This window comes from Mugil cephalus, chromosome 19, assembly GCF_022458985.1.
Source record: "Mugil cephalus isolate CIBA_MC_2020 chromosome 19, CIBA_Mcephalus_1.1, whole genome shotgun sequence".
Classification (NCBI taxonomy): Eukaryota; Metazoa; Chordata; class Actinopteri; order Mugiliformes; family Mugilidae; genus Mugil; species Mugil cephalus.
Window position 1 is genome coordinate 3,536,263 of NC_061788.1, and position 24,230 is coordinate 3,560,492.

General features: G+C 42.3%; 1 protein-coding gene across 2 annotated transcripts in view; it reads right to left on the reverse strand.

The window, feature by feature from the left end:
- ap3b1a (adaptor related protein complex 3 subunit beta 1a) overlaps positions 1-24,230 on the reverse strand; it is a 61,776-nt gene that overhangs the window by 22,003 nt on the left and 15,543 nt on the right. For both annotated transcript variants that reach the window (XM_047570149.1, XM_047570148.1), the window contains exons 7-22: positions 18,894-19,076; positions 17,545-17,703; positions 16,816-16,913; positions 16,676-16,730; positions 16,525-16,596; positions 15,934-15,996; positions 15,710-15,842; positions 15,225-15,334; positions 14,965-15,141; positions 12,566-12,752; positions 11,822-11,952; positions 10,351-10,519; positions 9,131-9,332; positions 6,308-6,464; positions 2,362-2,410; positions 1,419-1,522 (exon numbers count right to left, since the gene is read on the reverse strand). In XM_047570149.1, the coding sequence (XP_047426105.1) occupies positions 1,419-1,522; positions 2,362-2,410; positions 6,308-6,464; positions 9,131-9,332; positions 10,351-10,519; positions 11,822-11,952; positions 12,566-12,752; positions 14,965-15,141; positions 15,225-15,334; positions 15,710-15,842; positions 15,934-15,996; positions 16,525-16,596; positions 16,676-16,730; positions 16,816-16,913; positions 17,545-17,703; positions 18,894-19,076 (2,049 nt within the window). The remainder of the gene's footprint in view (positions 1-1,418; positions 1,523-2,361; positions 2,411-6,307; positions 6,465-9,130; positions 9,333-10,350; positions 10,520-11,821; positions 11,953-12,565; positions 12,753-14,964; positions 15,142-15,224; positions 15,335-15,709; positions 15,843-15,933; positions 15,997-16,524; positions 16,597-16,675; positions 16,731-16,815; positions 16,914-17,544; positions 17,704-18,893; positions 19,077-24,230) is intronic.

Sequence of the window (24,230 nt, forward strand, 5' to 3'; positions counted from 1 at the left end):
ACACCAGACCAGACCAGACCCCCCCACCCCATAGCAATGACACTCCTTGATGGCAGCAGCCATGACACTGAAAAACTAATAATGAATTAACAATTAACAGTCCATTTTATTTATTTTCCGTTCTGAATTGAAATTCTAATGAATGAACGGTGTCCTAACTCTAGCCTGTAGCTAGCTAGCTTATTGCACTATGAACGGGTTCATTTCCACCACTCACAGACTACACTGGCTCCCATACCGACATCGATAAATCCGATTTGTCTTTGCTACTAGGCAGCATTGTGACTGACTTTAGTAATAATTTATTCTGTCTATCTATGGATCTATAGATCTATGGATCCAGCAACTAAGAACAGCCGCCTGAGAAAGCGACGCGCTAACCATTTCATGCAGAATCACGGGGGTGGTTAACTTTCGATTAGCGGATATTTAACTTTTCCTGCCAAAAAAGACGACTTATTTTACTACTATATTCTATTATTATATTACAAAACGCCATTTTATGACAATTGCTTAATTACTTTCGCAAATTTATTTTATTTTTTTTAAATCTATCTTTCGGGACCCCAGATAGTCAGTTGACCTGACCTGTAGATTCACTAGATCCCAAGTTGATCAAGTATCTGATGAGTCACAACTGTTTTGCAGCCCTACACAATAATAGGAAGGTGGTCATAATGTTATGCCTGATCGCTATATATACACAATAATAATCCTTCCTTGCAGCTTGTTACAGTCGCACCTAAAGCACTTGTCAAGCGTCCGACTTCCAAACAGCGGAGACTGTGTGACACAAAATAAGACACAGCGAGAGCAGAAAGAACGGTCTGGACATTTCCCTCCCTTGGGGGGAGGATGGAGGGTGGAGGGTGGAGAGGGGAGAGAGAGACAAGATACAAAACACACAGAAGACGTGCAGAGGAGAGAAAGGAGCCGTCACACTAGGAAAGGTCAACCATCAGATATACACAACACGGGAGACACGAGGGACACAACATCTGACAGAGAGAGATGGAAGGTGACACAGAGGAGGAGAGAGCAGGTGAGAGGGGGAGAGAGGGAGGGAGGGAGCGGGTGGACTCATAGATGAGACGCAGAAATAGAGTTCAAGGGTGTGGAAGAGCCAAAAGACAGCGAGGGGGGAGAAAGACAGACTATAAGAGATACAGGAAACAGGGCAGAGAGACGCTGCGCCGTCCCCGACTGGCTATAAATATAACAAGGCAGAAAAGGTCAATAGTCGGCGTCTGGAGCAGAAATGTTCCACCAGGGAGAGGAGGCTCATTTCAGCATCTCATACGCCGCTCGGCCTCGAGACAGAAAGGAACAATCGACTCTCAGCGCGCGCTGATGGAAGGAAGTGTCGCCCTGCGTGTCTCTATAACCACACACACACACACATGTCGGAGTGGACTCACCTGCATGGCGGACGAGACGCCGGACAGAGAGAGGCCTTCGAGGTCGGACAAGAGGCTGGGAGAGTAGACCGAGGGCTTTGGTGCGTTTGTGGGTGCGGGAGAAACTGAAAAAAAAAAAACACTCTTTAAAGCTGCCATACATGCATCATCTAATGTGGCAACACCGCCACAAGGGGGCGCTAAGATTCAGTTTTATACGGAGTCGTATATTGGAGAGAGTCAACTAGGGAATGGAGCGTCTGAGCTGATTGGTTCTGAGCTGGTCACATGTTTCACGGGCGCCATGTTGGATACATCTAACCGATATTCACCCACAGAGAAGGAAACATGATCTTGATCTCTCAGTTGTGTTTGCATGGAAGGAAATAACTGTTCGTACCAGCAGGGGGCAGTAGTTTATAGTCATTGTTCAAAAGGGGAAACAGGAAGTGCTACTGTTAGCTAACGGTCAGATGGTAGCACGAAATCAAATTATGATTGCATTCAAATTGTTTTGACGTGTTTTAATGCAAATTCTAAATAAAGAGTCTGCAGACGGTTCTGAATATCATTATTTAGCCATTTAAACATGAAGTTTGCCTGGAAGACACAGCTGGTCTGGAGTCGCTCACCATCGGGAACTGATTGCCATTCAAGCCAATCAAATTGTTTGGGTCAAGTTAAAGCAACTAAACGGCTCTGATTGGTTGGATTAATATCCAGGTGAAGATGCATTTTTCCCCTATACAATAAAATATTATATATCTGCATTTATATGAGCCCAAATTCCTGCTTTTTAACAATTTTTAGCTCAAAAGAATAAGTATTTGCTGCTCTTTACAATGAATTTACAGCCATGGAGATATGATGCATACATATATATATATTTTTTTATAAGTCTTTTGCAGTCTCCTGCTGTCGTTGACTTGGTTTGTGCAGAAACAGAACGTGCAGAGAAACTCACAGTCGTCCAAATCCAATAAAGACACTTCCTTCTTGGAGTTCACCGCCACCTGAAAGGGAAACACAACAGGAACGTGACAGTGAGCGACCCAGAGGGCAAAACAAGAAGAAGAAGAAGAAGAGGAAGGAGAAGGAACCGTGCGAGGAAGCTATTCAGAGGGTGAAACGTTTCAATTTCACCGACAGAGTCTCAGAAGACGCGAAAAAAAAAAAAAAAAAAAAGCAGGCGCTCTGCATTTATATGTAACATGTCTGGGATTTTCAGTGATCAGTCATGCACGGTGTTGTGTCAAAGCGGCTACATGTGCGACTGAGCCGGGGGCTTGTCAGGTGTCGACTTGTGGGAATTACAACAAGGGGCCTTTCGCAATAAAAAATAAATAAATAATAAAAAAAAAAAACGCTTTTAAACATACGAGAGCTTTTATCATCCTCTCTCCATAAGCCTCCTAACCAACCTGGCTCCATTCACATCACATAAAGAACCATAAAATTCCACTCTGCACACAACAGGGCTGAGAAGACAAAAAAAAAAAAAAAAACACAACAGGACAGAAAGAAGTAACCGAGAGAGAGAGAGAGAGAGAGAAAAACAAAGCATAAAGTCAGAGGCTGCATCTTATCAGGTTTGGTGGTAATAGAGACGAAAACCTCGTTATGAAAAGACGCGTGTATGGAAAAGAGTTAGAAAGATGCATAATTCATAAGGTTGAAATGACAAAGTGTATGAAATGAGAATTTCACAGCGCAGAGGGACGGAGGGAGGGCGAGAAATAATGTGATGAGCATAACAGGTAAGAAAAAAGGCTGCGAGGGCTGAGAAAGAGGACGAATAGAGGAGGAGGCACCGTGGAGCCAAATTACATCTCGGAGTCTAAATCGGGGATTGTGCAGCTTTTCTCAAAGCATCTGTGGGTTAATACGCACGGGGAGCGAGTGTAAAGTACAAACTACTTCACAAATGACATATTGTGAATCTTAAAGCATGACAGGTTGTGGAGCTGCATTTTTTTTTACGCAAGTTAAATTACATGTTCGATAATAGCTCCAAATCAACATCTTATATATTTAGCACCACATAATAAGACGGAGTTGCATGCAGTGCGTTGCCACGGCTACAAGGATCTATATAAACCGCTGTCTTCCCGTAGCCTGATGCTTTTCTGTTTTAAGTCGCTCTACAGAAACACTGACTCAAGCCCATAACGGAGAAGAATTATACATATATATATTTATGTTTCTTAAGTATTTTAATAAGCCTTAGACACGTTAAAACACAATAAACAAACCAGGAAGAGGAATAAAACGATGAGTTAATGTTACTCTGGTCACAATCCAGTGCATGTTTCCTAATATTTCCATCCATCAAAGTTAAAGCTCATAGCTAAGGGTGGTAACGTAGATCAACTGGTAAAGCAGAAACCCTCATGTCTTCTAATATTTATGATTATAACATGATGTTTTAGTAGGTTCATACCGAATACAGGTATTTTTTTTATGTTATGATATGAATTTTTAATAAACCAACACACCAGTATTTGATTACACAGCAGGTTGACAGGGTGACAGACGTCCCTGACTTCTGGGGACAGTCCCCATTTTGGAAAGTGTCCCCCAATTCAAGCTTTTTATGAATGAGAGAAAAAATGTTGCGTGCACACTACAGTTATTACGGTAGCCGGTCACGCTGCTACGAACATCACAGACATAGTAGTTTAAATATGTTTAAATATGTCAAAATAAGTATCAACTTCATAACATTTCATTCTCTTTTTTAATATATCTATATACAGTGGGGGAAATAAGTATTTGATCCCCTGCTGAATTTGTAAGTTTGCCCACTTCCACAGAAATGATCAGACTCTGGTTTTTATGGTTGTTTACTGGTTATGGGTATAGACAGAATATCAGTCGAAAATGCATAAAAAACACACAATCTAAAAGTTATAAATTGTTATGTATTTTATTAAGGGAAATAAGTATTTGATCCCCAAGCACAACACAAGTCAGTACTTTGTAGAGAAACCTTTGTTGGCAAGCACAGCGATGAGAACGTTTCTTGTAGTTGGTCACCAGGTTTGCACACAGCGCAGGAGGGATTTTGGCCCATTCATCTTTACAGACAGTCTCTAAATCCTTCAAGTTTCTTGGCTGCCTCTTGGAAACTCGGAGCTTCAGCTCCCTCCACAGGTTTTCGATCGGGTTAAGGTCTGGAGACTGACCAGGCCACTCCATGACCTTAATATGCTTCTTCTTGAGCCACTCCTTTGTTGTCCTGGCAGTATTTTTTGGGTCATTGTCATGTTGGAAAACCCACCCACGAGGCATCTTCAGTGTTCTTGCTGAGGAAAGAAGGTTTTTGTCCAAGATGTTACAGTACATGGCTGCATTCATTGGCCCCATAATGCGGTGAAGTTTCCCTGTACCCTTTGCTGAAAAACAGCCCCAAAACATGATGTTTCCACCTCCATGCTTAACCGTGGGTATGGTGTTCTTTGGGTCATACTCACGTTTTTTCATCCTCCAAACACGGCGGGTCGAGTTAATGCCAAATAGCTCAACTTTGGTTTCGTCAGACCACAGCACTTTCTCCCAAGCCTTCTCTGAGTCATTTAGATGTTCACTGGCAAACTTAAGGCGGGCCTGTACATGTGCCTTCTTGAGCAGGGGGACCTTGCGGGCACTGCAAGAGTTCAATCCATAACGGCGCAGTGTGTTGCCAACTGTTTTCTTGGTGACGGAGGTCCCAACTGCTTCCAGATCATTAACAAGCTCCTGCCGTGTTGTTTTAGGCTGCTCCCTCACCTTTCTCATCATCATCCTCACTCCATGAGGCGAGATTTTTGCGGGAGCTCCAGACCGAGGACAGTTGATGGTCCTTTTATGGGTCTTCCACTTGCGAATAATGGCACCAATAGTTGTCACCTTCTCACCAAGCCTTTTGCTGATGGTTTTGTAACCTATACCAGCCTTGTGCAGGTCTACAATCTTGTCCCTGACATCTTTTGACAGCTCTTTGGTCTTGCCCATGGTGCTGTAGAAGTTGGAATGTAAGAAACTGATTCTTAGAGCAGGTGTGCTTTATATACATGACGAGTTAAGATCAGGAGTATTGGTAATTAGTTGACTGAGCACAGCTGTGTGCCACATGCGCACCAGCCAATCTGTAGGAGCCTGAATTCTAAGTGAATTGTTGGGGATCAAATACTTATTTCCCTTAATAAAATACATAACAATTTATAACTTTTAGATTGTGTGTTTTTTATGCATTTTCGATTGATATTCTGTCTATACCCATAACCAGTAAACAACCATAAAAACCAGAGTCTGATCATTTCTATGGAAGTGGGCAAACTTACAAATTCAGCAGGGGATCAAATACTTATTTCCCCCACTGTATCTATATATATATATCTATATATATATCTATATATCTATATATATATCTATATATATCTATATATCTATATATATATCTATATATATATATATATATATATATATATATATATATATCCAGGCTATAAATGTACACAACAGACAGTGCTAACAGTGTTAACACGGGGTCATGCAAACCTGTTTTTCTACTAGTGTGGGATTATTCTACAATATTTACTCATCATCACAGTGAAATAGTTCATCCTTAGTCAATCCACTGCATTAATTCCTCTATAAAACCAGTAGAAAACGTTGTGAAAAAATACCGCCCAGCCCTGTGTTTTAACCCTCGTGCTCATCTTTCTTAGTTGCTCTTTAAACCTATTAAGGTATGAAACGTAAATTTAAATACACATAGTGAAGTCAAAGTGCGTAGGCGTCCAAGAGAAAGTTGTGAAAAATATGTCGAACGTCAGCTCTGCAGACACATAAATGCTTTTTATGTCTAAAATGTTGTGTATTTAGTGTTTATGAAGTTAGTCACGTAAATGATGAATGAATGACGTCACCTTGGTTTTGGGCTTTGCAGCCGTCTTCTTCGTTGGTGGCGGCGTGGGGGGGTCCGACTCCGAGTCGTCCTCGGAGTCCGACTCTGAACCGGAGGAGGTTTCCGGCGACGAGCTGCTGGCCGCCTCCACGGGCCCGTTACCGTTTTCATCCGAGTCACTGGAACAGAAAGACAAAACAAAACAAAACAAGATCAGCAGCAGTAATAGAATATGCATTTATTTACCTCATTAAAATAAAATAATATATAAACACAAATAAGCATCGAGGAGCCAACGGGCAAAAGAAAAAAAGTTTGCGTCCAGAACCGGGAGCCGTCCGGGCCGGAGCGGCGGAGATCAATCTGTTTGTGTTTGTGCAGTTAATTCAATGCCGCGTTCACTCAAAAAAGATTTTCTCCATCTTTCTCCCTTCTCTTCTCTTTCACTCTCGCTCCGTCCCTCTTCAATTTGTCCCGATAATGAGTGTTTACTCCGCCTGCCTGGGATTTTCAGCCGTTAAATTAATGAGGGGGAATTGTGACGGTAACTGGCTTTTTAACTTGGGCGATGATGAAAAGCCAGTATTAATTTGGCCTACAGATTTCATTTGCTGCGAACAGGAAAAAGTGATATAAATCACTGTGGGCCTGATTAGGCCCTGCCTGGAATGACTGGGCCATAATGAGGGCATTATGCTGTGTTTGTTGTGGAAGCACTGGGGTGAGCTGCTCTAATTACTGTGTGTACGCGCGTGTGTGCGTGTTTGTGTGTGTTTGAGCACCGGGGGTGAGTTGCTCTAATTATTCTCTCTAATGGAGAGAACAGGGTCAGCCGGCGGCCTGTCACACAGCCGCCATCAGGTACGATTTCTGTGTGTGTCCGTGAGCAAATGGAGTAGAGTGCATAAGAAAGTAAATTTGCCAGTGTGTTGGAGGGTGTGCGTGAGCATATTCAGTAGTAATGACTCAAATCTCATTCATTGGTAACACCAGGCGGCTAAATGACCAATCAGAAGTCATTATCCATTAGCCATGTAAATGTGGGTTACGCTACTGGAGGAGAATTCTCCTTGATTAGCTTGTTAATGGGACTCACACTAACGATATTCTAGCAGCCCTGCCAGCCTCAGACAGTGTGTGTGTGCGTGTGTGTGTGTGGGAGGGGGTGGTGGTTTAAATACAGCCATAACATTATGACCACTATGTGCTAATATTGTGCAGGTCTCCCCCTTGTGGCTTCAAAACCACCTGTGACTCATTAGATAATGGACATGGGTCTTCTGTGGGTGAAACACAGTGTTGTTAGTGGGTGGGGGGGGGGTTATGAAAGCTATAAGTTGACGGGAGGGGCTTCTATGGTGGATCATCCCACAGATACTTGATCAGTTTGGGATCTAGTGAATTTGGAGGCCAGGTCAACACCTTGTCTTGTTCTTCATTTAAAGTGTTTTTTGCATGTTAGGGGGTCGTCCTGGGGGGGTTGTCCTGGCCTGGGGGGCTGGGGGGCCTGCTCCAGGGCTTTATGGCTGTGGTGTAGTTCTTTACCAGAGGGGGTCGCAAAATCTTTTATATATATTTTTAATTTTTATGTGCAATTTTCCCACACATATTTAAGTTTCTTTAAATACACATTAACATGAATCCAGCATTATTTCAGTAAGGGTACAGGAGCTGTCTCTGCAGCACTCGCCTACACATGGTCAATATAAGCTTCCTGTACGCAGTAGGCCACGCCCCTATTGCTGCTGAGCCAATCACAAGGATGCATATTACACTACAATTGGCTGAGAGCCTCGTTCAGTCCACAGGTTAAATCCCAGAGGCTGCAACGTCAGCAAAAGAGAAGCTAACAGCGCATGATGTAGCTATGTTTATGTTTACAGCAGTTGCATGGCAACCCTACTGTTGCACATGTTTGAAATAATAAAAATGAATATTTGCTTAATATCGGATACAAAATGATAAGAATAATGTATATTTATAAATATTTTAATATAGAACACCCTACTTAATCTCTGCATCAGCTGGGGGATCCTTGGCCTAGTTACAAAAACAGTTGCATTGTTTTATGTATGAAATGTGCTATATAAATAAAGTTTGATTTGATTCGATTAAGGCGGATGGTTCATGTCTAAGTAACATCCACATGAATAAATACCAAATCCAAACGTTTCCCAGCAGAAACACTGAACTGTCACAAGATGATTTAAATGTTATTTACGTCTCCTGTCACTAGTCATAATGATGTGGCTGATCAGTGCAAGGGAGAGCGGTGCGTTCACTGCCACATCCCAAACATCAAATCAAAAACTAAAACCCCTCAGATCCAGGAGCTTAAATCCAAACGGCTGCAGATTTAACAAAGCGAAAAGCATCCAGGTCATGTTGGAATAACTCGAAACCTTTTTCCAACCGAGATCACTTAATAAGATTTTCTGATGACCCGCGTCTTATTTTCTGTGTCTTTTTCAAGGTCCTGCACACGATTAAGCAACCGCCGCCTTGTTCAGTCAGGCAGCCGCAGCCAATATGTAAGAATCAAGCATTTTCTCTACAGTTTCAGACTTTTCTTGGCGGAGGCAGAAGATGAATCGAGTCCATTTGAGGTAATAAGGGAAGAAAAGCTAAAAACCGAACAGAAGGAAATATCAGCTTGTTGTCAGTGCGTAATCAGAATGACTGCAGCTTCCGACAGATGGAGGCTGAGATTATTGATGCAGCAGAGTCGCAGTCACATTCACAGACGCACACCTGTTTAATTAGAGGGAAAAGGAAGCAGGTAACATCTGGACACGCTCACGGGGAGGACGAACGACGCTTCCAGACGTGAGGGATTTCACCGTACCTGTCAGCAGCAGCCGGCTTGATTTTCATCGGCGGCGCCTTCTTGGTCGTCGTCGTCGTCTTCTTCTTCTTCTTCTGTTTCTGCTTTCGTTCTCGTTCGGACTCACTGGAGCTCTTCTCGGATCCGCTGGAACTCTTCCCAGAATCGCTGGAGGTCTTCTCCGACTCTTCGCTGCTTCCCTCCTCGCTGTCGCTGCCCGACTCTGAACCGAGGAAGACGGACAAGTTCAAAAAACGTGAGCGGTTTGATTTAACGCTAATCAAACGTGGATTAAAGATGCTGCAAAGAAGTCATAGAAGAAGAAGAAGAAGAAGAAGAAGATGAAGAAGAAGAAGAATCAGAAGAAGAAAAAGGAGTAGGAGCAAGAAAATGAAGAAGAAGAGGAAGAACGGGAAGAAGAAGAAGAGGAAGAGAGAGAAGAATCAGAAGAAGGAGAGGAGGTGTAAGAAGAAGAGGAAGAATTATAAGAACAAGGAATAGGAGAAACAAGAAGAGGAAGAGAGAGAAGAGGAACAAGAGGATGAAGAAGAAGAAGCAGAAGAAGAAAAAGGAGTAGGAGCAAGAAAATGAAGAAGAAGAGGAAGAACGGAAAGAAGAAGAAGAGGGAGAATTGCATAAAGGAGAATAGGAGAAAGAAAAAGAGGAAGAGAGAGAAGAACCAGAAGAAGAAGGAGAGGAGGTGTAGGAAGAACAGGAAGAAGAGGAAGAATTATAAGAAGGAGGAATAGGAGAAACAAGAAGAGGAAGAGAGAGAAGAGGAACAAGAGGATGAAGAAGATGAGGAAGAAGTAGATGAAAAGAAGGAGAATAAGAAGAAGAAAGGAGGATGACCAAGAATAATAATAAGGAGAAGAGGAGAAATGAGAAAAGAATAAGAATAAGAGGCCAAACAAGAATGTGAAGAAGAAGAAAGAACAAGAAGGGGAAGAATAGAAGAAGAAGAAGCAGAGGACGAATTTTAAGAAGAAGATGAGAAACAAGAAGAGGAAGAGGGGGAGGAACAAGAGGATGAAGAAGATGAGGAAGAAATAGAAGAGGAGGATGAGCAAGAATGCGAACAAGAAGAAGAATAAGAAGAGGAAGAAGAGGTGGAACAATAAGAGAAAGAAGAAGAAGCATAGACGCCGTGGTCTTTGTGAGACACAGAAGAGGTGAGTGGATGAAGCTTTGCTGGTGATTTGCTGATTTCAGAAACTTAAAGCTCATGGACGTAAACAAACCTTCACTTCCGCTGCTGCTGCTGCTGCTGCTGTCTTCACTTCCTCCGCTGTCAGACGCTTCCTCCTCCTCCTCCTCCTCCTCTTTCTCATCTTCATCATCTGAGTAGAACTTGTCAGACTTGGACTTGGACTGTTTGCTCTTCCCGACTGACGGTGCCCACTCCTTCACCTGGACACACGCAGCAGATGATGAATCTGATTCAATTCCAACATTCAAGTGAAAAGAAAACCTGATAATTTTTGTAACTGCACTGCAAAGTAAACACCTACACAGTGAGCCCCCAAAATAATCAATTAACCACCACTAGATAAATAAGGTTTGGCTGCTATTTATTTTACTTATTTTCAGTTAAACCTGCCTCACGCTCAAAACTGGGAGTAAAGTTTCTTAACGCGACGGCTTTATTGTTCTTTATCGTTTTATTAGGAGCTGCCACTGAGTAGCTTGAGCTGCAGAGTCGATAGTTTCCCTCCATGAAAAACAGAATGTTTAAGAATTCAGCTGACTGGAACAGGGGCATGCGTGTTGATTTACCCAACTCAGACCTGAAGGAAGGAATACAAGCTTCAAAAATTAAGTTAAAAATCATAAATAAAAACCTTTATTGAGCTCTCTCTTCCAAACATGCTGTGAAAAATAAATTAAACTCGTGTTGTCTAACCATGAACCAATCTTATAAATCCTTGACAGCTTGTAAACACTGTGATGCTTTTTGAGGGGGCGGGGCTTAGCTGGAGGCAAAACATCTCAAACACTATAGCCTGTAAACACATGTTAGCGTATTTCTACAGACTGTTTTGTCAAAACGAGGAATGAGAAAGACGCATATTTTAGAGAATATACTAATACACTCACTCCCCGAGACCGTGTTATTTTAAAAAGTTGACTCTGACTGATGGGACACTCTCTGAATGGACGATTTGACCAAAGGAGGACACAGAGGGGACAAAGTCTGGTTTGTCTTTATCAAGTGAAGCCTCTCCAACAAAAATATTACAAGAAATAAGTGGAACCACTGTGGAGGGTAATGTAGTAAATGCAACTTCTGCTTGGACAGCCCTGAAACATACAACTAATCTTGAGGTAGCTAGCGGTTAGCATTAGCATTAATGTGTAACAAGAATCCCCCAAATAATGATTAACTTGAAATGTAATCTCAGTCACAATTTAGTCTAATCCTAGACATATTCATCTTATCTGATATGAAGTGTGCATGTTGTTGTTGACTGTCTAACTCAAATCCTTCCCCATAGTTTCAGTTTTGGCGCCAAAAATACAGAAAGACAAAATTTTCCCGGTTGACAGTGACAGTTTGCCTCTGTTTTGCCTCCAGCTAAACGTCGTGACATCACAGCGACGTGGTCTATAGTTGATGTGGTCTATAGCTGACGGATACTCACCCGAGCCGATCTGATAACTACAGCGTAACAAACTCTAACAAAGAACACGCGGGAAAAGTTGATCCCTCACCGGTTCAATCACCTCCACGTTCCTCACAGACTGGTCGGGAGCTACATCCGGCCAGTCTGAGAGCTCCAGGTACCCCGTGGCTTTAATGTTGAGACTGTGGGACAGAGTTCCCAGCTGGAAACGGTCTCGATCTGCAGGAAAATAAAACAAAAAAAGTGTCGGAAAGGAGGCAAAAAACTAAAAAGATCGATGGACACATTCACTTTTTCTTTCTCCTCTGTGTTCAATATAAGAAGATACTCGGTGCTTTGCTAAAAGAAAGAAAGAATGTGAATATTAAGAATGACAGGGGCGGTTAACGCTTTCCATAAACATCCAGTAGGTGCACACCGCTTGTGAATTTTAATAATGTCCCTAACGTGGAGGATGGAGAGGGAAAGAAAAAGACGGCCAGATGAGGGAGATTTTTCTCCTCTCGTTGTCTGACAAAGGTTAGCGTTAACTCAATAATTTACCCATCTCATTAGTCCAAGGTAAAGGCCTCTGACCTGACTGCCCTTCAGCGAGACAGACACAGCAGAATAATAAAAACCACACACTAAATCAACTCTGCATACGACTGGAAATGGAGCCAATATATCTGGAGCTAATATGTATTCAGGCGTTCTCTTAGACAATTTACAAAACAGACACGGGAGACGGACCGATATTAATTCTGAATTTTAAAGCCGTTTAGAGGATTTTTATATATATATACATATATTCAAAAGAACAATTAAGACGTTGGTGAAGTGTGTGAAGTACCTTTGAAGGTGGATTCGAGCACCGGCGCCGGCTTAGGGGCCAGTAGGATGCGGCGAGCGTACTTGTTGAGGGCGCCGCTCTTCTCGTTGGGAACGATCAGCTGCCTGATGAAGCGCGTCCGGTCTCTGATGTCGTAGCTCTGGTCGTATTTACCGAGGTTCAGGATGTACTGGGTCAGCAGCTTGGTCTGGAAGATGGGGAGAGTTCAGAAGAGAATTACATTGAGGGGAAACTTATTATCTAAAGTTTCTGTATGGCAATGCATGGGCCGATTGTGAGCGACTCCTGCACCTCCGCTCCACAAGGTGTCGCTGTAGCGCCACCTCGCTGCACGGCCTTCCCTGCAGTGCCGAGAAGCGAGGCAGTCAAAATTCAAAGTGGACATTTGGAGGCAGGAACTAATAAGCTGGACAAAAGAGCATTGACTTTGCAAACTGTGCTTCGCTCCTCTTAGATATTCAGGGAACGCGACCGACTCGTGAACTCATCTAATGAGACACCGTGAGGTATTAGCGCAGCCCGTTGATCCGAAGCGAACTACACCGGACAACACGATACTTAGGGAATACGTATGCATGAGCATTTTATTTTATCTGTTCAGTGGAGTGTTCAGACAGTGGCAGAGCAAAAAACTGGAAACTAATACTGTTCTTTTTTTTTTTACTTAATTTGTCGAATTAATTATATATGATCTGATGTACATAAATACAACTTGTGTTTTAAGGTGCATATTGCAATATATCACAATATCGCGATAATGTATCGTATCGTCCGTGCCAGTACCCAGCCCAAAACTAAATGTTTAGTTTAGAAAAGCAATTACAAAAGAAATGACACCTGCTATGCTAAGTGTAGGTGAATACTATGATATCATCTATTTGTGAGGGAAAGAATAACTTTCTCATTCGGTACGTTTACATGCACATGAAAAAAAAAAAAAACGAATTATTGCCTTAATCTTATATGTTTATACTGTTTATTATATGATGTAATAGCTCAACCAAAAAGGAGCCGTATTAACCTGCTAAAAAGACGCATATCGCCACCTAGTGTGGAGGAGGAGGACGTGTTCCTGTTAGTTATTTGATTTTCTCCGTTGCATGTAAACTGGGACAAGAACCACATCCAGGAAGTAGAATTTCGAGCATAAATCGATTAATCTGTGCATGTAAACGCACTGAGCAAGACTTCAACAATCCAGATTTGAAGACACTGTATATCCTTCTTTTGTTTAACTCTTTTTTATTCCATTATTTGTTTTCTTGTATTATTAACATTGATGTTCAAGTGTTTTGTTTAAAAATTGCTCTGTTAAGGAGAAGGAAAATAAAACTTGGGGCCAAAATGATAAACAGTGTGATGAAGATTCTTGCACGCAACATTGTTGACATGTGACTACGAACATTACAGAAAGAGTTGAAGATGTGAGTAAATATTACTCATTTTACAAAAAGATGAAAAATAGAATATTTAGACTATATGAACTCAATGAATGGTGGTTGTTATGTAGATTGTAAATGACGATGTCTTAAAGATGACTTTTTTTGTATGTTGTGTGTTTAAGAGAGATTTTCTCCTTCCTGCTCCTTTTCAGTCTTGGTGGTTCACCAATATGTGCTTTTGATCTGTTTTGTTTTAGATTTGAGATTGTGCAAAATAAAAATAATAAAAAATAAAATGGAAAAAAAAGGATTGCATGTTGTGTCTAGAAGTCTGTCTAAGCCTATTTAACTCTTTTAAGTAAGAGTTACAGCATCTTTAAAGGTGCTAACTGCTGCAGTCCGGTCTCTCTGCAAAGCTGAGGTGATCCGCGCTAAATTTGTTTGTTTTCCAAAACGTCAAACTACACCTTTATACGTGATAAAACCTGTAATTTATATGCATAAACTCCGTGCGCAGCTGAGCATGGAGCAAATGTGATCGCCGTAATGAATGCCCCTTATCTCCAGACAGCTCATTCTCCTCCTTCTCCTGCAGACTTGGTCCTCGTTCTCATTTCCTCCTGCCTCACGAGGAGAAAATAAAACACAAGCCGCAGCGACCATGAAGGCACCATTATCACCCTAATCCTTAACTGCGTCGTCTTCGCCTCTTCCTCCCTCCTTCCCTTCCCCTTCCCCTTTCCAAGACATTAGCAGGAGGTGCAGTAATGTGCTCGTTTGAGGAGGCAGCGTCTGGGCTCATAAAACTCAGCCTCCGAGGCCAATATCACCCCCATCTCCCTGAATGTGCCTGTGGACACCCACTACACAGCCAAAGAGATGCACCATTACGTTACAACGGCCTCATTCACGGCTCTTTATTTAAACAGGCCAGAAGTGTTGAGTTACTCCAAGACAAAAGGCCGAATGATTCGGGGATGATTAGTGGCGGTGGAGCTGCTGGTTTTTAGTTTGTACCTGTTTAGAGTTGGTCAGGTAGAGCTTGGCCGCCAGGTTGACGATCTGCAGCTTCACGATGTCCTCCTCGGCGGTGAAAGTCTTCGCCATCTTACGGAGGACATCAGGTGCGATCTTTGGCACCCTCTCGCAGTACTCGCCCATCAGCCACAGGATGCTGGCGCGGGCCATGGGAACCTGCCACGTTTTAAAGCATTAAAAACTTTCTTTCATGCTGAATAAAAACAAGAGGGTCCACGACAGAGACGAATTAATCGTACGGTGATGTTGTCGAAGAGCTTGGCCATGTGTTTGATGATCTCGCTGTGCTGGGTGGGCTGAGTCTGAAGCAGCTTCTTGATGACGACAACGCTCTCGGCCACGACGGTCTCTGCACAAACGGAACAACAACAAGCATTTACAAAGCTGCACAACTGCAAACACATCAGGTACCTGCACACAGGCCTTTTCAGACCTGGTATTAACCTGCCTAACCCTAAACCCATATAAGCACCTTTAATGTGCAGTGTAGACTTTGCATGAAACTGATGCTGATATTCTGTTTATTCCATTTTAACATATTTTTATGTGCAATATGCAGAAAAATGTGCAATACTGGTAAAACTTTATATATATAATGTCCAATTCTCTGTAAATAGCAGCTTTTGCACTATTTTGTATACACTCCAGTGTCGTCACAACAATAAAGAGCATTGTATTCTACTGTATTGTATTGTATTGTATTGTGTTAGTTGAGGCTTCTCACCGTCTCTGTTGGAAAGCAGCAGCACCAGTCCATTGAGGCAGGTGTCTGTAACTTCTGAGATGTTGGTGGCACATCTGCCGATGGCCTGAATGGTGGCTGCTGCAAACGCCTTGTCCTGACTCTTCACATAGGTCTGAAAATAAATAAATTAAAATTAAATAAGGACAAGATCTCATATTGATTGATGTCAATATAATATAAGCGTTAATTATAAAGGAACAAACCTGAAACTCCCTCAGAATGGTGGAGATGTTGGCTTCATTGGCAAGATTGGTCAGAATCTCCAACTGTAATAATCACAACAAAAAAGTTCATTGTGGTATGAAAACAATAATAATAATTATTATTATTATTACTTCACCTCATCATTTATCCTTCCTATATATAGGACATATATATTTACTTCCATTTCTATTTCCTGAACATTTGTACATACAAATTTTATTTATTTATTTTAACTATTTTACACCTATTTGTTCTTTTTATTGGTCCAAGCTTAAGCAATAAGTTATACATCATTTTTATTATTATATTATTACATTTGATTTATTTTAACTAACTTTTAATAGTCTAAGCCGAAGCAACAGCCTTTTGGGAAATAATTTTCAGAAATATTATTTGATATTATCCTGTGTAAATATGTGACAGAAGATTGTGTAAAGTAAAATAAAAGACATGGAAAAATACAAAAAAATTTAATCCAGTTTCTTCTCATTTCTAATTTTTGTTTGACAACACTGGTTATAATATAATATAATATTATAACCTTGTATCTGAGCATATATCACAGAACATGTCCTTAAAGTGGAGGCTACCTTCAGTGTTTTGATATGTGTAGCGTCTGTGGATCTCACGTAGAAACTCTTCATGAAGGGCTCAAACATCCCCTGTTTGGAGAGACATCGCGTTACAGAGAAGCAGCGTAAACACAAAGTTATTTTCTCTGATTTCCAGGAGAAGTCTCACCTTCCTCTGAATGGACATGGTGGCGATGTTCTGGAGCACAACGTACTGCACCTCTCTGCAGAAAGTAAATAAATAAACGTAAATACAGAGATGTTAGCAGAGTGTAGAGGAGGACTATTTTTATTTTGTGTTTTTGTTACCTGTGGCTTCTCAGTAGCCGAACAAGTGATTTGGTGACGATGCTGACTTCGTGTTTGGGGGCCAGATGCCAGTAAAGCTGAGCGACAGACATCACGACCTAAAGACACAACAACAACAACATCAACCACCGTGCTGCATCCTGTCGTATTTTTAATTTTTGCTCTTCCCGTCTCTTAACCTGCAACTTTTAAAGTGCACGGACTTGACTTCGTGGCTAAATAAAAACTCCGCCGGATCACGTGCGGCTCCCGTGACACGACCCCGCGGAGGTAATTTTTCAGCGGCGCTTTAAATAGCAGGAGGACGTGTGTCCGTTGTCGCGGGCAGAATGAAAGGCGTCTATGAAGATGGAGGATGTCACCGCGTTGTCGCCGCTGAAGACGCAGCGTGTCACATTTTAATCAACACTTTCATTTGGGAGCATTTTTCCACCCGCTGCTACGCGGAGACGGAGACCTTGAGGCTCCTGGATGATGGAAATCTGCACTCATGGTTTCTCTTTTTTTTTTTTTTCTCCTTCAATCTTGGGAGGACGCACTGTTGCACAAGTTGCTGCGTCTACATGGTTTGTGTCCTGGTGTGCGTGTTGTATTCAAGTAAAGAAAACCTATACAGAATTATGTGCATTATTGGAGGGAAATGTGTTTACGTCTATACGTGGCCGACCGGCCGCGCTCGTGTTTATTACTCCTCTAAACGGCCTCGGAGATAGTTGTCAATCCACTCACAGCAGTGTTCCTGCTCTGGAGCAGGGGTTTGGTGTTTCTCAGCAGCAGCCTGTGATCTGGGTCCATGACGTAGGGCTTCGCCTCCGCCTGGTCCCCTCGCTTCTCCTCCGAGTCGGAGTCGTAGAACGCCGTCTCGTTGTTCTCGTCCAACATGGCCCCCTGAAAACAAAACACGAAATTACATCAGGAGTAACATTATGACCGCCTATCTAATAGTGTGTGTCTCCCCTTGTGCCTTTAAAACAGTTGAGGTGTCCTGTGGTGCTAACACAGTTACATGCACATGGAAAAAAAAACTAATTATTGGCTTAATCTGACTTTAACTGGACAACTTAAGTGCATGTAAACACGTTACTCCGACTAAAATCAGAGTTTTCTTTATCCGATTAAGTCACACATATAATGTGATTGGACTTTGGTTTTCTCCTGTGCTGGCGTGTGACCCCGGAACAAAAACATCTAAGAAAGCCGGACGCAGAAGAAGAAGAAGAAGGTAAACAGAGCTGGTAGAAGAAGATAGCGCCATCTTATCTGCACCAGAATTAGCGCGAACATTACATACAAGATTTTTAAAAATGTACTGTTTGAAACGCTGGTCTGCCACATGAACGACTCTTGTTTATTATATGATGTAAGAGGTCAACTGGAAAGCGTATTAACATGGTATTAATCCGGTGAAAAGACACATATCGCCCCCTAGTGTAGAGGAGGAGGAGGACATGTTTCCATCAGTTATTTGATTTTCTCTGCTGCATTTAAACTGGGACAAGGACTGTAGCCTGTGGCTAAGGTGCTAACAAAGTAGCACGGAGTAGGAGTGACGATAGCCACATAGCAGCAAAGTGCATTTTTTGTTTTTATTGCACGTTTTGAGGTTATTTTGTTATTATTTTGTTTGTTCACGTTATCTCTTCTATTTACAATTTGCGTGACTCAGTTCAACATCATTGCAACAATATAGTTAATATCAAGAATTTTTTTAAATTTCACTCTGCACTTTAAAAAAAAAAATAAATAAATATTGAACACAACAAGTTTCCACCAAGTTCTATTCGGACAAGTCAAGAGCTTTGATCCCATCGTGTCCCTCTGAGGTAAGTGGAGCGCACCTGTACTCCTGTAGAGAGTAGGCCACGCCCCTATCGCTGCTGAACCAATCACAGACAATGATTCCCAAGAAGGTAAAGGGTATGTTTATGAAATCTGAACCTGTGTATTATTTAAATAGCTTAATATTGAATGCAAAATGATGATAATAATGTATATTTATAAACAGGCCGAGTTTAATCTAGAACACGTATCTAGTCCTTGGCCTGAAAATCGTTGCTCCATTTGTTCGGTGGCCTCACCTCCTTCCAGGGGCTGGTGAACTGCGTCCTGGCGTAGCGCGTCAGCATGGAGATGATGACCACCTGGCCCCACTCCTCCACGTCCACCAGCAGGTTGCACAGCTTCCTGTAGTTCTTGTGGATCAGATCGATGCGGTCGGGGCAAACCTCCTCGAAGGCCATCACCACGCTGCCGGCCACCAGCTACGGGAAAAGATTTAAAGAGGGAGGAGGTGAAGAACGAAAGAGAGACGCTTTCTGAAGGGGGGAAAACGTTTTATTTACGCCTCCCTCCCGCTATTAACACGCGAGTTAATGGAGTTTTCGTTAAGACAAATTGAACAAATACTTTATCTCTCAAACGAGCCGTAATGTAGAAACTCCAGAGAAATAAGGCAGCAGTTAAAAGACGTGACCCCGTCTTCGGCGCTTTGTAATTGCACTTAGGAGGGAAAATAAATAAATAAGTGAAACGCGCAACGCCAATTTACAACTTTGATTACGACACACACACAGTTCAGCCTCTGAGCAGTTAGTTGAAAATTAGAAGAGGAGAACGCGGCCGTATGTGAAAGAAATCCATCAGTAAGAGTGTTTTTCTCAAGTATAAATGTTCAATTCGCGGGGAAAGAAAGACAAGGAGGAAGCCGATAATCAACTAGGTTTCATTGGCGGAGGGAAAAAACTCATTTGGCTGTTGCATGCGTGCCACCCCCCCCCCCCTCTCCTCCACCTCCACCACCACCACCACCACCGCCGCCGCCGCCGCCGCCGCCGCCGCCGCCGTCCAACTGGCTGCTGCCCGACGGTGGGACTGAGTGAGTGACACGGCGGCGTATTAATATGCAAACAGTATTATCGCAGGCAGGCGAACGAGGAGGAGGAGGAGGAGGAGGAGGAGGAGAGAGGGAGCAGAATCTGGTCTTCCCAATTAAAGCGTTCTGGCCTCTGGTGGCCCTGTGGGAGCTCGGTGCGTTTACCCATCAGCACCGTCATGAGCCTGCATTGATTGTGAGCGGGTATGAGGCCCCCACCACCACCAAGTCTGCCAGATATCTGCTCCTTCAAAATGTTTTACCACCAACGCAGATACATGGAAGTCTGACAGATCATGTGTGTAGTTATATTTATTAAGACTAAGAGATTTAAATAGAGTGAATAGATGATAAATCTATTAAAAATGCTTATTTTTGTGCTTCGGTTGACTTGAGTGGACACTTTTTATGATTTATTGTCTGCAGAATATATACATGAATGGAAAGAGAATAATAAACTACACAGGTAAGAAATAAAAGGACACAATTACTCTTTAAACAACTTTTGGTGGTTTTCCTGGTGGCTGCATTGAATTTTACAGAGGTACATATTGAATTTAAAAATTGAATTTGCTGCACTCGGACCTTCAGCATAATTTAAATCATAGGTCTTCAACAGGGGGTCCGCAACACCAACAGGGTCCGTGCAGGTACTGAAGTGGGGTCACAAAATCTTTAGTCAATTAGACATTTTTTGTACTTTTTTTCTATATTTTCCCCTAAAATCGTCAGGCATGGCTGCTCAACTGGTGCACATGTTTGAAATATAAAAATGGATAGTTGGACATGTGTATTATTTGAACAGCTTAATACTGAATGCAAATTATTGTCCTTGTGCCTCCAAAACAGTTGTGGTCTCTGGCTGCTATGGGTAGATCTGTTTGATCAGTTTGGGATCTAGTGAATTTGGAGATCAGGTCAACACCTTGTTCTGTTCTTCATGTGTTTTTGAGTTGCTCCTAAAGCGTTTTTGTTACTTTTGTTGTTTTGCTGCCATCAAGTTGTGTCATTGCTATGGGGTGGGGGGGTCTGGTCTGGCTACATGTCTAAGTAACATCCACATGAATGAATGAATAAATACCAGGTTTCCCAGCACATGATGGTTTAAATGTTATTTACTTCTCCTGTCAGTCAGTGGTTTTAATGTTGTGGCTGATCGGTGTGCATGTGTGTTTAAAAACAAAAATCAACGAGGAAAGAACTTTTTTTATATACAAAAAAGCATTTTTCTGCAGGAATGAGGCTTAATTCATTCATTCATTCAGATGATGGAGCTATTTCCAGGTTTTTCAACGTTGCCGCGCATGAATTTCGGTCTCGTTCTTCTTCGCAAACACTTCCTGTTTAAACTTCTTGTTTTTTTTTCTACCTCCGTGTTTCTACACGTCCTGGAAACTTACTCAGAGAGAAGGGAATTATTCCAACCAAAAAGAATCCATGAGGCATTTTTATTCTCATTATTAACGTTCCACTAGATGATCCACTAAGGGTTAATTAGGGAACATAATACACTATATAGAAAGTTGTTCCAATAATAATAATAATAATAATAATAATAATAAATAAATAACCATAACAACAATGAGAAGCACTGTCCTGTGTGAATAAAACCGAGTAATTTCACAGTAACTTTCAGTTTTTCGTTGCTACCAAATATATTCCACTGTATCTGCTCAGATCAGTCAGATCAGTCTTTTATTATGTGCAGTTTTTTTTGTTTTTTGTATGTTTTTTTGCACGGCCGTCATTCTCGCCGGCCTCCGCCGTCTCTGGCCTATTACGAGCAGCGCTGCTCCCGAACACGTCGTAGATCCTGGCCCGCGAGGCTTTGTGCATTCTCCACCAACTTCCCCCCCCATTAGACGCGGCTCCAAGGTAAACTACATGCACCATCAACAAAACTGACACCCCAATCTACGGCGTTCATACACCGCCCGCCCTCCCTCCCCTCCACCATATTATCTAGCCTGCGTGACAAGCCGGTAATGGAAAAATCACACTAAGCAAATGGTTCTTCTAATAACAATAAATTTCCTATAAAATTATGAAGGGCCCAAACAGTTTCCTTGCATCTATTTTGCTATGAATTCTAATTAGGGTGCCAGAGGAGGCAGAGAGTGCTGGGTCATCACGTCAGAGACAACGTACGGCTTTTTTGATTGATGGCCCGGTGTGGGGTCGGCCTATCTTCCCTTCACTCCTTTTTTTTTTCTCCCCCCCCTCCCTCTTAAATTAATGGCCATCTCACCTAGCCCCTAATCATACCCCCCTCCTCCTTCCTCCTCCTCCTCCCCATAACAACCTGCTCCTCCTCTCTGTTCTCATTTCAATTTTGCAGAAGGTGCAGGGCGATGGAAGCTAGGGAGGGAAGGAGGGAGGACGGGAGAGATCGATCATTTATCTTGTAATGGCTGGATAATAGATCCATCACGGTAAAACAGCTGCACAAACTCCTGTGTTGTCTCTGTCATCAGGCCTTCCTCCCATTTTCTCCTTAAACCGTCCTCCTCCCCTGTAAAGCAACCTCCTCCCACGTGTCACAGCCGTTTAACCAAACAGGCACGTCTGAGGAGGAGGCGAACGTCAGGAGGACAACGCAAGAGGCGAGAGGGATAAGCGAACGCTTCCCTCCTTCCACCGGCGACGACGCCGTTTAGCCACTTACCTGCGATTAATCTGAAATTTTTAAACAAGCTGCTTCTAAGCTAAGGGTAATTTCACTGAAGTGACCCAGTCCAGAGTCCAGAGGAGCCTGTATGTGGTCTCACTGATACTTACTAGATACGTAATGGACGAAGTTAGTTCCACATTTATGGCTGCTCTTCTCAGTGGCATTTATTGGTTTTCTATTGGCACTTAATAAGCTGTGCAGTTACTTTTTTTTGAAAAATGCTGAGATGTCTCAGGCCTTAGAGCAGCTCAGTGCGGCAGGTATCAAACCCTCAACCAGGAGTGGAAGGTTCACCGGTTCATTGTTTTTTTTTTTTTTTGTTATAATATGAATTTTTAATATTCAACATATCAGTGCATTGATACAGCTTTAAGAACATTAAGCCACGGGACGCTGTTTCAGACCGGACCCTTTTTAGTGTCGCGCTTCTAAACACACCTGTGTCACTGTGAGGTGAAGATGGAAAGGTCAACGACATCCCTGATTTCTGGGGACGACCTGTCCCCCGTCTAAAGCTGTCCGCCCAATTTTAGCTTTCTATGAATGAGGAAAAAAAAATTTGCGCGCAGACTACAGTTATTACGGTAGCTGGTCGCGCTGCTATTGACATCACAGACATAGTAGTTTAAATAGAAAACCTGTTTTACTACTAGTGTGGGATTATTCTACAATATTTACTCGTCATCTCAGTAAAATAGTCCATTATTAGTCAATCTACTGCATTAATTCTTTTCTCAACCAGAAGACAATGTCGTGAACAAGTGATTATAAAATACTGTGATATACATTTTTGGTTGTACCGCCCAGTTCTACCCTCTACGTCCTCTGAGCCGAAGGGTTTTCATATATCCCCAAAAACAAAGCTAAAACAAAAAAACAAATCAAAACCACATACCAAGCCAAGCTGCTCTTTGAGTGGTTCTGTTTGTTTGTTTTCTGCCTCTGGTTTTTAACGGCATCAGTGGTTTGAGGAGGGGTTATGAACGTAACCATGGGTTCTATGAATTCACCATCTCTGGTGTTCAGAAAACATGAACCAGCATCTAGGAAGCGTCCATCAAAATGGGAAAAATAAAGATCAAAGTCCTAAAAAAATTATCTTTTATTCATTCCACAGTGGGAATAATTACAAATATTAGCATTAGCATTGGCTTTCTCTGCTCATTACTCATTAGAGAGTATTGAGACCCACGTAAACCATATGCACGTCAAACATTTTGGTGTAATTACTCTCTTCACCAGAAGGGGGAGAAAACCATTTCACGGTGCTGCTTTAATATTAGTTCGTGTAAAATGGTTTTACTTAGTTTAGTAAAGAATATGTGTTTAGATGAGTCATTCACTCAACCTCCATCCCCCAAGCAACTATTATTATTATTATTATTACTATTATTATTATGGGAATAGTCGCGAATCGTTGAAAAAGAAAACCAAAGCAGGTCCATCACGCTCCAAAACCCCCATAATGCATTAACACATTATCTCACACAGAGCTGTAGAAGCCATTTTAAAACATTTTTCATCCTTAGCAACAAACCAAGAGCCTCGAAACGACACAGATTCAACTCCAGCACATCCTTACATAGCACTACTCTCAGCTTAATCATTGTGGGAATTCTAAATACAACACAGCATCATAAAAAATGCATCACTTGGCAGCTTTTCTGTATCCGCTATGTTTAGTCCTTTTTTCACCATTCATCACCGACTGATGTGCTTGTGTGTCTGTGTGATGATGGTGCCCTCTCTCTCTGTCCCCTGCCTCGCAATGTGGGCTCTAACGGGGAGAAGTCATCTGTCTTCGTTAGCGTCTGGGGCTAAATATGCTATGCATCTGGTACCGGGCTCTCCACCCACCCCCCCCCTTGGCCT